A 13,675-nucleotide genomic window follows, 5' to 3' on the forward strand; every position below is an offset into this window, starting at 1 on the left:
GTTGAGAAGTAGCGTGGGATCATGGGAGTTGTGGTCTTCGCCACTGCCGTCAGCTTATCCCGGTTAAGATTCCTTCATTCATTGTCCAGGAGGTTTTTACCGCGAGCCGAATTATCCGCAGAGGTATCCTCCTCCTCCAAAAACAAACAAACCCGGTGGTTAAAACCGGTAAAACATCAAATAAAGAAGTTTCACGTTAAAAATCTGTGTTTCTCCGACGCTGTTCGGCAGACATGATGTCCGGAGAGCCTGCCGCTATGCCTGTTTGTTTGCTTCCTCTGACTTTTAGAGTTGTTTTTCTTTTTTTACCCGGAGCCGAATTATCTGCAGAGGTCTCCTCCTCTCCAAAACGAACAGATCCGACGATTAAAACCAGTAAAAACACGGAATAAAGAAGCTAAATCCCGAAATTTTCCTAATTCCCTCCCTCTTAGCGGTAGAGAGAATCCCACAGGGGGCGTGGCCTTGTGACTACAGAGTGTATGACGCAGGAGATAAAGCCGAGGGATTATATGAAATGCCAAACGGTTCACAATTCTCCCGGTCTCAGCAGGCGCCAGACGACTTGTTGGAAAATGTATGGCTTGTAGAATTTCCAGTCAATTTATATAATAAAAAAGGAACATACTATTAAAGTTTTTAATTTAATGTATTTGCTTGTTCTTTAAACTTAATTTTAAAAAATGACAATTGTTAAAAACTTTGGAATGCAATGTAATCTTGAATTATAACCGTAGATATCTGGCATCTATCAATATCTATCTCCAGTTATATGATAGTGTGGTCTTTGGTTTTAGTCCAAATTTAAATATGATTAACTTGGCAACTCAGTCAGTAAAATGTATATTTTACATACCCGAAGTTCATGGTTCAAAGCTTTGCTGCAACATTTGTTTGGAAAAATTCATTTACACTCAATCGACACTATTCCTTTAATGGTGGACTTTTTAATCAGTTTACTTAATAAAAATGGCAAAAAGCATTAAAAAAGATCTATAATTATGCTGTTAACATGTATGAAAACCTGTTAAATAAATGAATGCTCTAAAGTCTGTTTTCTAATGAATACTTTTTCCATTTTTATGAAGTAAATTGGTTTAAAGTAGGAAATATAATATAGTATCAGTGACGCTGAATAGATTAATTCAGCTACTGAGTGACTAAGTTTAGTATATTCATTTTGTAAATTTTGAGTTAAAATAAGAATAATTTACGTTTGAATAAATAATATTTTTTGTTAACGAACATAAGCATAATTAAAAACATGCACATAAGAACATAGTAGTATATTTAAAAAGATATATTTGTGTTATGTATGTTTGTTTCATGATTATTCCCTATGAGAATGCACTTTATATGACCAAAGTTGTATTACTTTCAAACATTTCATAACATCACAACAGAATAACCAACAGAAGACCGTACATAAAGCCAGAAAGCAAAATATTCATCAGGAAAAATAAAAGGATAAACATGACAGAAGACACCCAATTACGTAAATAATTAGCGCAAATAAAATAATAATAAAAAAAATAAAATAACAAGATAAACTGCATTATATGACAGCTACAACATCATCCACTACACTACAAACATGTATCACCTCACACAAGCGCCTGACTCCATTTATTGAGCGGTCTGTAGGCGTCGCCTGTCGGATTTATAGCCAGGCGAATTGTGAACCGCTTGGCATTTCATACCGAGCTCCTTTTGTCTCCAAAGCCCGTGTTGTTGTTGTTTTTTTTTATCACCGTTGTCAACATGGACATGTACGGATACAGCGGGGTCTTCTTGGTGAAACGATTCTTGGACAATGGCGTGTTTGAAGTCACAAACATGTCCGACATCAACAAGGCGAATCCTCAAGGCTGCGATAACGGAGCTCTGACCGACAGGTTCGGCGTCTTGATCCAGGGACTCCTGGCCATCGTTGCCTTCAGTACGCTGATGTGTAAGTACCTGATCCGTTCGCCGAGGCGTGATCCTGAAAACACCTCCAGACACCGCAGACCTTTTGTGTGAGAGGATGTACGAAAGATAAAGTACAGAAACCTGCTTTTAAAAAGGCTACACCGATCCACGTGGCGGTTTTGTTGACGTTGGTCAAGAGCGTCATTAGCTTTGGCACCAAATTCCATTGGAAAATATGCTAATTTAATGTTCCCTTGCGTTTTAACAAGTAGAAATAGCTAAATTAAACACTTTGAAAACATGACATGGCTAATAAGGAGTCATTAATTATATCGGCATAATTAGATACCATAAACACGACATATTGTGATTTAATTTAAGTTTTTCTGTTAATTTCCATCGTCACAAACATCTTCCACGTCCACATAAGAGGCAGTTGCTATGAGCGGTGGTGATGTGTGTGTACCATTTTTAAAAGTACATATTTTAGCAAAATTAAGTGCGGTTTGTGGCACATCTATTCGCCGAATTTCCCCTGAAGACCCAAACTAACCATAATAATTAAGGTATACCATACCTCACCGGTATATGTGCCCATAAGTAAAGTGCCAAAATAAATTACCATGATTTTAAGGGAAGTGTCGTCACAGTCTTTTCCCAGTTCAAGAATGGAAGTTTTGGACCCAGATATTTGTTGTTGTTGCTCGATAACAACCACAAAACCTTGCCAACACTAAACTTATCCAATCTCCACGTTTATTTAGTGAATATTATTATATATATTATTAATATTCATACGCAGAAAACAGAACATTGGCTGCTGTTCAAGGAATATGCCATCATTGTTTTTTATTAAGTTTATTAGTTAATATCTGTGTCTCTGTGTGTTTTTTAAGTAATGTAACCAGCTGTTATTATATTATAGCACTTTAAAGTGAAATATACCAGAATTTCAGCCACTTTCACAGTGTTTCTGAGGGTCTTTCTTAACAGCAAAAACAAGATGCTCCTTTACAGCCAGACAGTGTATTTACTCCAAACAATGCCTATTGACTGCTAATTAGCTTGTGATTCTGTGGCAGCTGACTTGGAGAATGCTGGGCATCTTAACAGCTTTGGCACCACAGGCTGAAAGGTGGCATTGGGTACTGGGTCAAAAAACAACAACAAGCAAGGCCCTTTAGAAATATCTTTATGGTTTGTTTTTAATGCATTCAAATTGAACCTCCGTGTATCCAGTGATGACTTCCTTTATGACTTCCTGGATCACTTTTACGCTACGTAGTTATTTTCCTATCAGTTCTCTTGAATAATTCATGATAACATTGACTTTATTCAGCTCGCAGTTGATAAAAATAAAAAAAAAAGCCAATTAGTGCACATATAAGTGTGTTTTTCTGTAAGTGTGTTGCCATATCGTCTAATAATTAGTATAGTTTTTAAAAGGTTGGTGCAGTCTGATCAAGCAGGAGTGTTCAGAGCAGTCGAGGCCTCGGAGCAGTGGAGTGTTGCAGTATTAGTCGAGGCCTTTAGGGGTTGAGAGAGATCAATGCGCTCTAACCTGCACTCAGTTACTTATTAGTAAAGAAATCAATACCCCCCCTCTCTCTCTCCCCTCTCTCTTTTTTTTTTGGCTTTCCTGTGCTCTGTTATTTTTGGTCAAGGCGCATTCGTCTGTTAATATTTAGTCCAAATGATTTGTGTGCAGCAGAGCATTAAGAGCCCCCTCGGCTTTATGATCACAGTGGCGGTATGAGCCTGCACCGTAGAGTCCCTCTTCCTCAAAGCTATTTTTGTTAGTTTCCTTCCACCGACTCGTCATTATTCCTGCAGTCACACAATCCAGATAAGGGCTGAATATCCAAGCCACCGCAGTTCTTTAATGCAACTTTAAAAAAACCCAAAAAAACAAAACAGTTAAATTTAAGAGAAACGTTTGTTAGCCAACAGACATTCAGAGCAAATGTTGAGAAGTGTACTCTGATGTCTGGTTGGTGCAATTCCTTTCTATCATGAGAACAAAGACACACTTATTGGTATGTTTATTACCATTTTTTGTTTGTCCGATATCCTCACAACTACAAAATCTACACTTGGATTGTGATCTAGGGCTGCGACTAATGATCTGTTAGTTATTTGATGTTCAGTTTACGAGGATATAAAACAGGCAAAAGCAGCAAATCTGGCCTGAATGTTGTCTGATGAATGACTTAAAGGATAAATTGATAATCAAAATGTCAGACAAAGACTAATCTAATCACTTAATGCGATCTGGATGAAGTCACCTTAAAAAACATTTTAAAAATACAGAAAGAAGTCTGGAAAAGTATGATTAATTATACTGTAAAACCATTTTTATGATGTTCTAGACCGAAAGCTGTTTGAAAATATTGTATATATTCCTTCTTCATTCTAAAACACCAACATCAAAAACAGCTGATAAATATAAATCCTCAAAAAAAGCATGAGAGTTCAGGGATGTGAAAACACGCCCGCGGGAAGCCTCGATCATGTTTTCACACGCCTGAGTCACATTCTCTGACCCTGCGAGATGGCGAGATAGAGGAACAGTGGCCATCTGTTCACCCTGAGCGCGGTGGGGAGGACTGAAGCGCTGTTGCGGTGTGAAATGAGGGATGATGCGTCCTGGCTCCCCTCTGGCCCCTGCGGAGCCACAAGGCCTCGCTGTGTAACTGTTTTTGAAGTGTTGCATGTTATCGTCTTGCAGGATGAACACGAGTCTAGTTGGAACTTTTGTTGAATAACTGATTTACTTTTCTTTTTGGTTTGCAGTGAAGAGGTTCCGGGAGCCTGTAGGGATCAGACGACCGTGGAGGATCTGGTTAGAAATCTCTCTTCTTTTTCTCTCCTTATACCTCGTCCTTTCCTACATTCTTACATTTGACACACTTGCTTGGACGAGTTAAGTCTGTTAAAATAAAGAAAACTCTAATTACTGTCAGGGATTGGTGAAATAATAAACCAATCTGGACAACATCCTTCTCCTGTATGTGCCTGCTGTGAATATCATCTTAGGGGTGTCTTGACTCTAAAATGGTTTAAAAGACATTTTCAAACATGCTGCAAAATAGAATAAATAAGTTCAATTCATAAAAATGAAATTTAACAAGGTCCATGTTCGTGTTTTCCAGGTTTTTCGACACATCCAAGCAGGCCATCGGTGCTCTTTTCATCCACTTTGCCAACGTCTTCCTGTCCACGCTAACCAAAGAGGACCCCTGCTCCCTGTGAGTTATTGATGAGCACAAACAAAGTCACGATAAGACGATATGTTTGGCTGTCACGTGACTTGATTTCCCCTTTCTGCCAAAGATATCTGATGAACTTCCTGCTGGACGCCACGTTGGGGATGCTGGTCATCTGGCTGGCTGTGAAGTTGGTGTCCAAACTGGTGGAGTACAAGCAGTGGACTCTGCTCATGTTCGGAGAATACGGTCAGTGAAAGAATCTTGTTTCTAGAAACATAAAATGGCCCAGGAGTTGTATTTGTGACCGTGAGAGCTGGAAGAGGGAGAAGCTTACTGGTGCAGCTCTGGTTTTCCGCCACTGGAGGGCGCTGTAGACCCACTGGAGGCCGGCCCGGGAGGAGAGCCAGCATCTCCAGCTGCAACCCCGCCTGGAAAACATTCCCAGTGGCAGACGGATTAACTCCACGCCAGTTATTACATTCACTGTGCTGTTGTTTTCTCTTGTGCCTTCCTTCCTCGTGTGATGGGAAATATCTCTAAAACAACTTGCAACTGATTAGATCTCAATCTAACTTCTCTGTTCAGATCCATTTGGCCATTAGCCATTGATAACCAGTGTTTGTTTCCTTTTTTACCGTCTCTCTTTCCCCTTTTTCTCTGTCTCTCTCTGTCTGTCCGTCTGTGTGTCTTCCTCATCCCTTCTTCCTGTCTTAATGACAGACTTGTCCTCCTTTGTGTCTGCTGTGGTGAGACACCTGTGTTTTTACAGACCCTTTGGAAAGGTTTAGGCACGAGTTGGTATTTAAATATCCTGCACAAGATGCACAACAGTGACATATCTGAGATTGGTCTTTATTAAAATAGAGCATGAAAATGTAAAAGTAATTTGTATAATGTAGACTTTTTTTATTATGTAATTATGTTAAAGAGTGTTTTAATTGCAGGTTGACATTAGTTAGAAATCAATCTTGATTTATACTGAATGAGTCATTTAATGCAAAGAACTTCTCACAATACAACCAATTTGAAACATACAGAAGCTAAAAATCTTTATACATAATGTGAAAGATAATAAATAAACAATATATTAAAATGAAATAATAAATATGTCTTTTAAATAATGAATACAATCTTTCAATTTGGGCAAAAGACATCATTTCACAGAATAAAGTGCATAAACGGTAAAGAAACTATTGAAAGCTTATGATAAAGAAATAATTTAAAGATGAAAAACTCATCTTAAGCATAAAAAGAATGGATATGCATTAAATCTCTTATATTTTTATAGAGTTTATATATATATATATGAGATTGTCCGTTTACTGATATTTTTTCAACCTTCTCTCCCCCAGGTGACCCTCCGCAGGCGGCAGCATGGCTGGGTCAATGTGGCATCTACCTGCTCATCATGGTGCTGGAGAAAGGGGTGATCAGCCTGGTGCTGCTCATCCCCGGCTGGTCCAAAGTAAGTACGGCTACTTGTTCAGGGCTTATGGGAAAGATTGCATCCTGTGACGTTATCATACTTGTGGCATGGGGGTAAAAAGATATCATAAATGTTTGTCATGGTTTGACCTGCCAAAAACTAAAAAGGAGGAGTAAATGTGAACTTTGATTACCTCATGAATGGTCGTTTTATTGTGAAAAGAAAATGTTAACATCCCAAACGGGTCTTGGCCAGTTCAACCAGAGCAGCAGATTTGTACACAGTCTTCTCTCATTTCTATTTTGGCTCTGTTTGGTTTGTCGTTTGAGATTTTCTGGCAGCGCTGAGAGATGAAAGTCATCGAGACTAGAGAGCAAATAAACAAGTAACGGATAAAAAAAACAACAACTTTTCTTTTTGAGTCTAATGGAAACACGGAGGCAGTGTCGATGTCTTTGAACGACAGTTTGTTTGCTTGACATTGGGGATCGTTTTTGTTATTAACATCATCCCTTGTCATAGCAACAGAGGCCTTTCTAAGGAAGTGCCCTTTATTTGTATATTTCCTATTTATTTTTCCCAGATAGAGGGAGATTTTAGTTGTAAAGCTCTCTGTGTACTTCCTTTGTTTAAAGATCGTCTCCTCACTTTGACAAACTGACTATAAATATTAGTATTACTAATAGTAATGTGTTTGTTCTGGTACAGGGACGTTCTTTGTCTTCAACTTTATATTTATTTCACATGATTATGGTCCGTTTAATTCAGGTTTTTAACCCATGGCGTAAAATAAAGTAACTTATGGCCCTTTTTTTAATAAATAAGTTGTAAATTATATAGTTATAAAGTTATATAGTATAGGTAGAAAGACATATTATCAGAAAAATGCAATACAAAGGGGGTGTGAAAGGGGCAATAACCATTTAAGGCAAAATAGAATATATATATTTCTGTAGAAGCTATAAAATCTTGTTTTCAACATATAAAAACTATTTTTTTCATGTGGAAACGATTGTGTTAAAGTAAAGGAGGAAATTGTTCCGTGTTAATTAACAAATGCACAATTAACACATATTTACACAGCAGAAGACCGAGTCAACTAACATATTTGTTGTGAGGAATAATGTTCAGTTAGGTGGGAACCTGGTGAAGTTAACAGTTCACAGCCTGAATGAAACTCTCCACACTGAAACACAAAATAAATATCTTAAACTTAATTTTTCTTTTCTTAATTTTCTAGAAAGATTTCTGTTTTGTTTGTCCTCGTGTTTCGACTTAATGATTTTTACACCAAACATAACCATAACCATTAGGAGGTGGAACTCAAAAGCTCAAACCAGTCATTTTTAAAGACTTATTGTTTAAAGATGGCCGTAATGATTCCGGTTTGTTAAACGTTCCTTTCTTCTCTTCCAGTTGCAGGAGGTGTTGCTGAGCTACATTGCGAACCCTCAGCTGGAGCTGGTGCTGGTCATGCTCATTGTGCCCTTCATAGTGAACGTGAGTTGTTCTAGTGGTCACAGAAGTGAGTTCAGCCTCTTATCTCTAAAAGCAATTGTGACCCCCAGTCTTGTCTCTTCTTCCTCCCCCTCTGTAGTCCATCATGTTCTGGGTGGTGGACAGCCTGATGATGAGGAAGTACAAGACGATGAAGAGCCTGGACGATTCCTGTGACGGCTCGGTGAAGAAGGCTGACCCGCTGCTGTGGGCGAACGGCGAGGAGTCACGGGTGAGAATAACTGATATTTATACTTGTGAAACAGCTGCTCATCGTTTTTAGTCACTTATGTAATTAAACCACCTGCTTCGTTCTGGATATTATGTCTGTTCATTAGATGTGTAATTAGGGACTGATACAAACGGAGGATCTCATTTTGACTGAAAAGCTCTCCGTCCATTGCGTGTAAATAACCACACTGCCAGCTTTTTATGAGCAATGAGTGGCAATGCTTGAGATTTCAGTGATTTGGCGACACCTGTGGTTACTGGTGGTAACTGCAAGTGCCGTGTAATACTGCCATAAAACCACAAAATTCTAGGGGCAGCAAAACAAACTGTTGTTTCAGTGAAGAAGTCGGGCAGTAATTGATCTTTTTTCATCATTCTGTGAGCAATTATTCTCTGATTTTAAGAGAAGTTGGAGGTGTTTAGCCTGTCGCCTGCAATATTTCAAACTGATCTTCTGTCAAAAAAATGCCCAAAATGACTATTGGTCTCTTAGATAATGCTAACACCCAAACTTGCAGAGCATTTTGGGTGTCTAAATAATATATGAATGTTTTAATAATGACTTTAATAGAAATTCCACTGATTTGTGTTTTTGTGTATTTATTTAAAATTCTGCATAGCATTAAAATGTCTAAAAGTTTTAATAAAACACCCTCAAAATAAGTTAAACGCTCACTTACCAGGCTACTTAGAGAAATCAGACTGCGCCCATCTGCTCTGGAAGTGACTCACTAGCCTTTTAAAGGGATTACTTTTGATGTTATGAAAAAGTTTTTGCTAAAGCCCCGTTCCCAAACAAGAATGTGACAGTTTAATATCTTTGCTTTTTGATGAAGGGTAGAGGACTTTAATGTGTGTGAAAATGAGTGTTGATGGTTGATGTACCCACACGGTCACGCTGGGTGTCAACCGCACCTGTTGTTTTGGGGGATGAGTACAGCTTTGGGACACGCACGCCATACAGATTTCCTCTCTCTACACTTGCTCTAATGAGGAACAAACCCAGATGAATCCAGTCCAAGAAATACTGAGTCAGACTGTCCTCCCTCGGTGCTGTTGAGTTAGGGTTTGAGATTCTGGAGGCTTCATTGGACCTTCAGAATAAAAATGTGACATTTTGTTATCCTAATAATAATAATAATAATACATTTTACATATGGACTATTTCTACAATAGAAAATACACTATAGGGGGAAAGGTACGTGCAAACACTATTTTTGGTTTGTTTTTCATGATTTCTTGGTTCCAGTTAAGGGAAATCTTAAATGTTTCAGAATCCAGTGATATTCTAGAGCTTCCAACTTTGTGGCAACAGTTTAGGGAAAAAGAAAAAGCTTCCCTCGCTTGGTGTGGAAGAACTTCCTGACCTCAACACCTTGTAAGGGTGAACTGGAATGCCGACTGCGAGCCAGGCCTCACCACCCAACATCAGATTATTTAGCATTTTGAGATTATCGGCTGACATCTGAGCTCACAAGGCCGATAATGACAAGAAAATGTCTTCAGACACGCCTGCAGGCAGTCAGTGTGGCTGCTGTAGAAGGATGTCAGCGCTCCTCCTTTGTGAGTTTTGGGAAGGTGGTGAAGGAGTTGGTTTAGAGCCGAAACATACGCCTGCATTACACATTATTTCTCATTGTTTTGATATTGGCGTTATATATCGGCCATCTGCAGCTCTATCGCCATCCATATACGGCGGCCAGGTTCCATTATCTTGTAGAAAACCTGGAACCAGAAGAGTGGAGGCAGCAGATTAATGCCTACAATGTTTGGATGGGATGTACAACACGTTATGGGTGTAAATCTTCGGTGACCACATATTTTTTTCGGGGGTATCCACATACTTTAGGCCAAGCAGTGTTGGTCTTAAAGTTGTTCACAGCTTAATTTTTACAACATCTTTGTCTTTACGTGCTTGTGGACCGAAAAGAAACGAAGAGAAAAATATAGAGGGTGATAACATGCAACAAAAATGCCCAGATGCCCACGTGATCGGCTCTAGTGAGTTTTGGGTTGAGTTCTGGTTTATCTGGACTGATGAAACTATTAACAGGCTAGTTGTTGTGTCCGGGGAAGGGAGTTCAGTAGCCGCCCCTTCACACAGCACAGAGGCCTGTGTCATTTCCCCCTCCCTTTCTCTCTCAGGAAAGATTGACAGATGATTGTTAGGGTGCATGACCCTCGTGTTGAGTGGGTTGAGAGTGTTTATCCCTCCCTCCTCTTCCCCTCTTCCCTGGTCGCCTGCCAGGCAGCCATAAATCAATGCCTTCATCGCGGGAATAAAAGTGACATTTAGGAGTCGTTTCCACGCGCTGATGTTATGGAAAGCAGAGTGAAACGGAGGAGGATGACAGATAGAGAGGCATTGACTCGGATGAGGTCTTGGTGGGGGTGGCGGTCGGAGCTGTGGTCACAATGCCGTTGTTGTGGCTGGTGTTGCTGCCTGTGACATCAGGGTTGTATGTAGCGGAGATGATCAGATTCTGGTATCCCGGTATCGTCCAAATGTAAGTTGGATATTAACTTTGGTTAATACAAAATTGGTGAGTATTTGTGAGTTTGTGCGCCCCCTAACGCTACAAGACACCATGTCTGTCTTTATCCCAATATCTGAATCTGTGCTGCTCTTTAAAGTGGACTTCATATCAGCTTTTCCACATGTCAAACCCGAACATAAAACAACATATGGAGGTTTATAATGCCGTAAATGTCGTAGAGTTGTGGAATTTCTGCTCCTTCGAGATTCAAAAGCCTGCTGCTGCTGGAAAGTGCCTTCCAGGCTGCGAATAAACGGGGGATATTTTCCACTTTAGGTCGGGAATGCAGAACTGTTTCCCAGCTTTCCCCGCGAAGCAGAATCTAAACATACAGCAGAAAACCACTTGGTTTGTTATGGTTTGTGCTGTACTACTGGCTCCTGCATCCATCAAAATCTTCTGCTCTTCTCTCAGGTCCTGCTGACCGTCGAGACAGACACAGACGAGGCTTCTGAGGGGGAAGAAGAGCCCGGTGACGTCGAACCGGCCCCTCACGTGCAGTATTCTGGAGGACCACTGAGACCCAGCTGGGTAGTAGTATAAACCCAGGTGACGTGACCTCCTACCCGTCCTTCCACTATCCACACACACTCTTAAAAGCCAGAATATGAGCAAACACACAAAAAAAAACCTTGCATCCTTATCTCCTCAGATTAAAGGTCTAACTATTAGCTTCCTTGTATGCGAAGGCACAATTAAAGGTCATATAACCTGTGAATGTGAACACTACAGCCTTAGCTGCCTTCCTCTGCACTAAAGGTGTGAATAGTTACAACTTGACTCAGCGTATGCATGTAAATCAAAATCAAGCATATTGGGAATTAGAGGCTCTTTATCCTCTCACCTTGCTGCCTCCGTTTGCTGCAAGACAACATCAGAGTAACCACAACTGAGCGTGTGCGGAGAGAGATTATTAGTGAGAGTAGCACCCGTGGGGCAAAATGTGCGGGTGGTAATGACAAAGACTGAAATAAATCTGTCTTTTCTCCACATTGGGGACTTTTGGGAATGATGTTGTTCTAAAGAGAATCATTTATCACATATCATATTCCAAAGAGGAGCAAGTGAGTATATATATGTGCTCTAAGATTTTACTTGGTCAAATATAATCACTGCAAATCCATCTTTTTAATTTGTAATTATAGTCATTCCTGTACGTTCTCTCCCTCTGGCTGCTTGTTTTAAGTTTGAAAGGTGGTTAATGGTCTTATTTCTTAAAACCACACGCTCAGTCATGACGGACCGAACATGTTGAAAGCGGTTTCTATGGAAAAGTTCTTTGCAACAGGCTGCTTTTAAAAAGAATTATATGTGGGCAGGAAATAGTTTTATGTCATGGTTTAAACTAAGGACCAGGTTACACTATGTTTCTGAAATCATTTGCATATTTGTTGTGTACGATGGAGTATTAGGGCTTCTGTTGGGGGGGAAAACAGAGATTTTCCGAATAATGTTGTGAATGTTATGTTGAACAAGGATCTTTGCTTTATTCCAAGAGTTAGATGTGAAGATGAAAACCACTCTGTACGCTAAATATGAAGCTACAGCACACTGATTAACTTAGCAGAAAGACTGGGAACAGCGAGCTTGCCTCTGTCTGAAAATAACATGTTCTGTATTGTTTGTTTAATTCGTACAAAATCGTATAAATACGACATGTTGGGGTTTCACGAGGGGTCGTATGGGGGACTATTTCTTGGCCGGGAGCTGTGACTTCCTGAACTTTGTACCTTTTGTGCATAGGCAGGCAACTATTTCATGATTTCAGATATCAGAGTTGAATTCAAATGAGCAGATATTGTTGAAAATGTCAAAATGTTCCTTTAAAAGTGACGTTTTGTGATAAGAACTGACCTTTTGGTAGAGACACTTTACAAAATACAACAACCTAGGTTATATCTTTATTCAAATGAAAAAAAAATCTTGAAATTGGAACTTTATTTTCTTTAAATATTACGACTTTATTCTCAAAATCTCCTGTTTCTTCCCCCTACGACTGTCCATCATAGTAAACTTGATAAAGTAGCTCTGTATTGAACTTTTACAAGGTATGGCACATCTTTATTATTTATTCTGTTAATATTTTATATGTATTTGACTTTATATATTGTGGTCCAATCTGTGGTAACAACATTGGAATAGGATGTTGGTTTTTTTTTAGTGAATGAAGTAAGTCGCTGCCAAACTACAGTTGGTAAACATGCTCTGGGATCAGTATGAATTAAAGTATGCCATCTTTATATATTCTGCTGTTTCTCATCATTTCCATTCTCCTGTTAACATGTACGGTTTAAAAGCAGAGACAGTTTACTCCGTCTGTAATGTTATATTTTGTATTCCAATGTATCGTGTATGTATTTTTTTTTATTTTTAAATGCCAAATAATGAACATGTGGATCAAAATGGCACAGCACAGCCTGAAGTGTCATTAACAGGCTGTACACTGCCACGGTGCTTCTGACCGAATGTATCTCTTTAGTCTGTGCGAATAAAGATGATTGACACATGAACCGGTGTTTGGTGTTGAATTCCTGCGGCGGACGGGGTGAGGCAGCGCGATGACAGACAAAGTGAGCGGGACCCCGGCCAGAGCACACCTGTGTGGGCGGGGCCAGCAGCCCTGTGACCTCCAGTTGATGACAGGGAGGACTGTGGAGCGGTGTGTGCGTGTGTGTATTTGTGTGCTATGTGTGTTGGGCGTGCGTCTAGTCATTGACGCTGGGACAAGGGGTTAGTTACTGGGGTTGGTCTCCGTGGTAACCAGGTGTGATCTTCAGCTCGAGGTTGCCACGTTTGAGACATGTTGACATACATATTTGGTGTGTGAGAAGAAGGGGGGGAAAAAAAGCACTCCCAACTTGATG

General features: G+C 39.8%; 1 protein-coding gene across 1 annotated transcript; it reads left to right on the forward strand.

Annotated features, from left to right (window-relative positions):
* The first annotated feature begins 1,129 nt into the window (after positions 1-1,129).
* tmem110l (transmembrane protein 110, like) lies at positions 1,130-13,321 on the forward strand. Its single transcript, XM_051393176.1, has 8 exons — positions 1,130-1,951; positions 4,705-4,753; positions 5,064-5,159; positions 5,245-5,366; positions 6,473-6,585; positions 7,963-8,046; positions 8,144-8,275; positions 11,226-13,321. Exons 1-8 carry the CDS (start codon positions 1,762-1,764, stop codon positions 11,352-11,354), a joined length of 915 nt encoding a protein of 304 aa, XP_051249136.1. The 5' UTR covers positions 1,130-1,761; the 3' UTR covers positions 11,355-13,321.
* Positions 13,322-13,675: the final 354 nt, after the last annotated feature.

This window comes from Dicentrarchus labrax, unplaced genomic scaffold (genome assembly GCF_905237075.1).
Source record: "Dicentrarchus labrax unplaced genomic scaffold, dlabrax2021, whole genome shotgun sequence".
Lineage (NCBI taxonomy): Eukaryota > Metazoa > Chordata > Actinopteri > Moronidae > Dicentrarchus > Dicentrarchus labrax.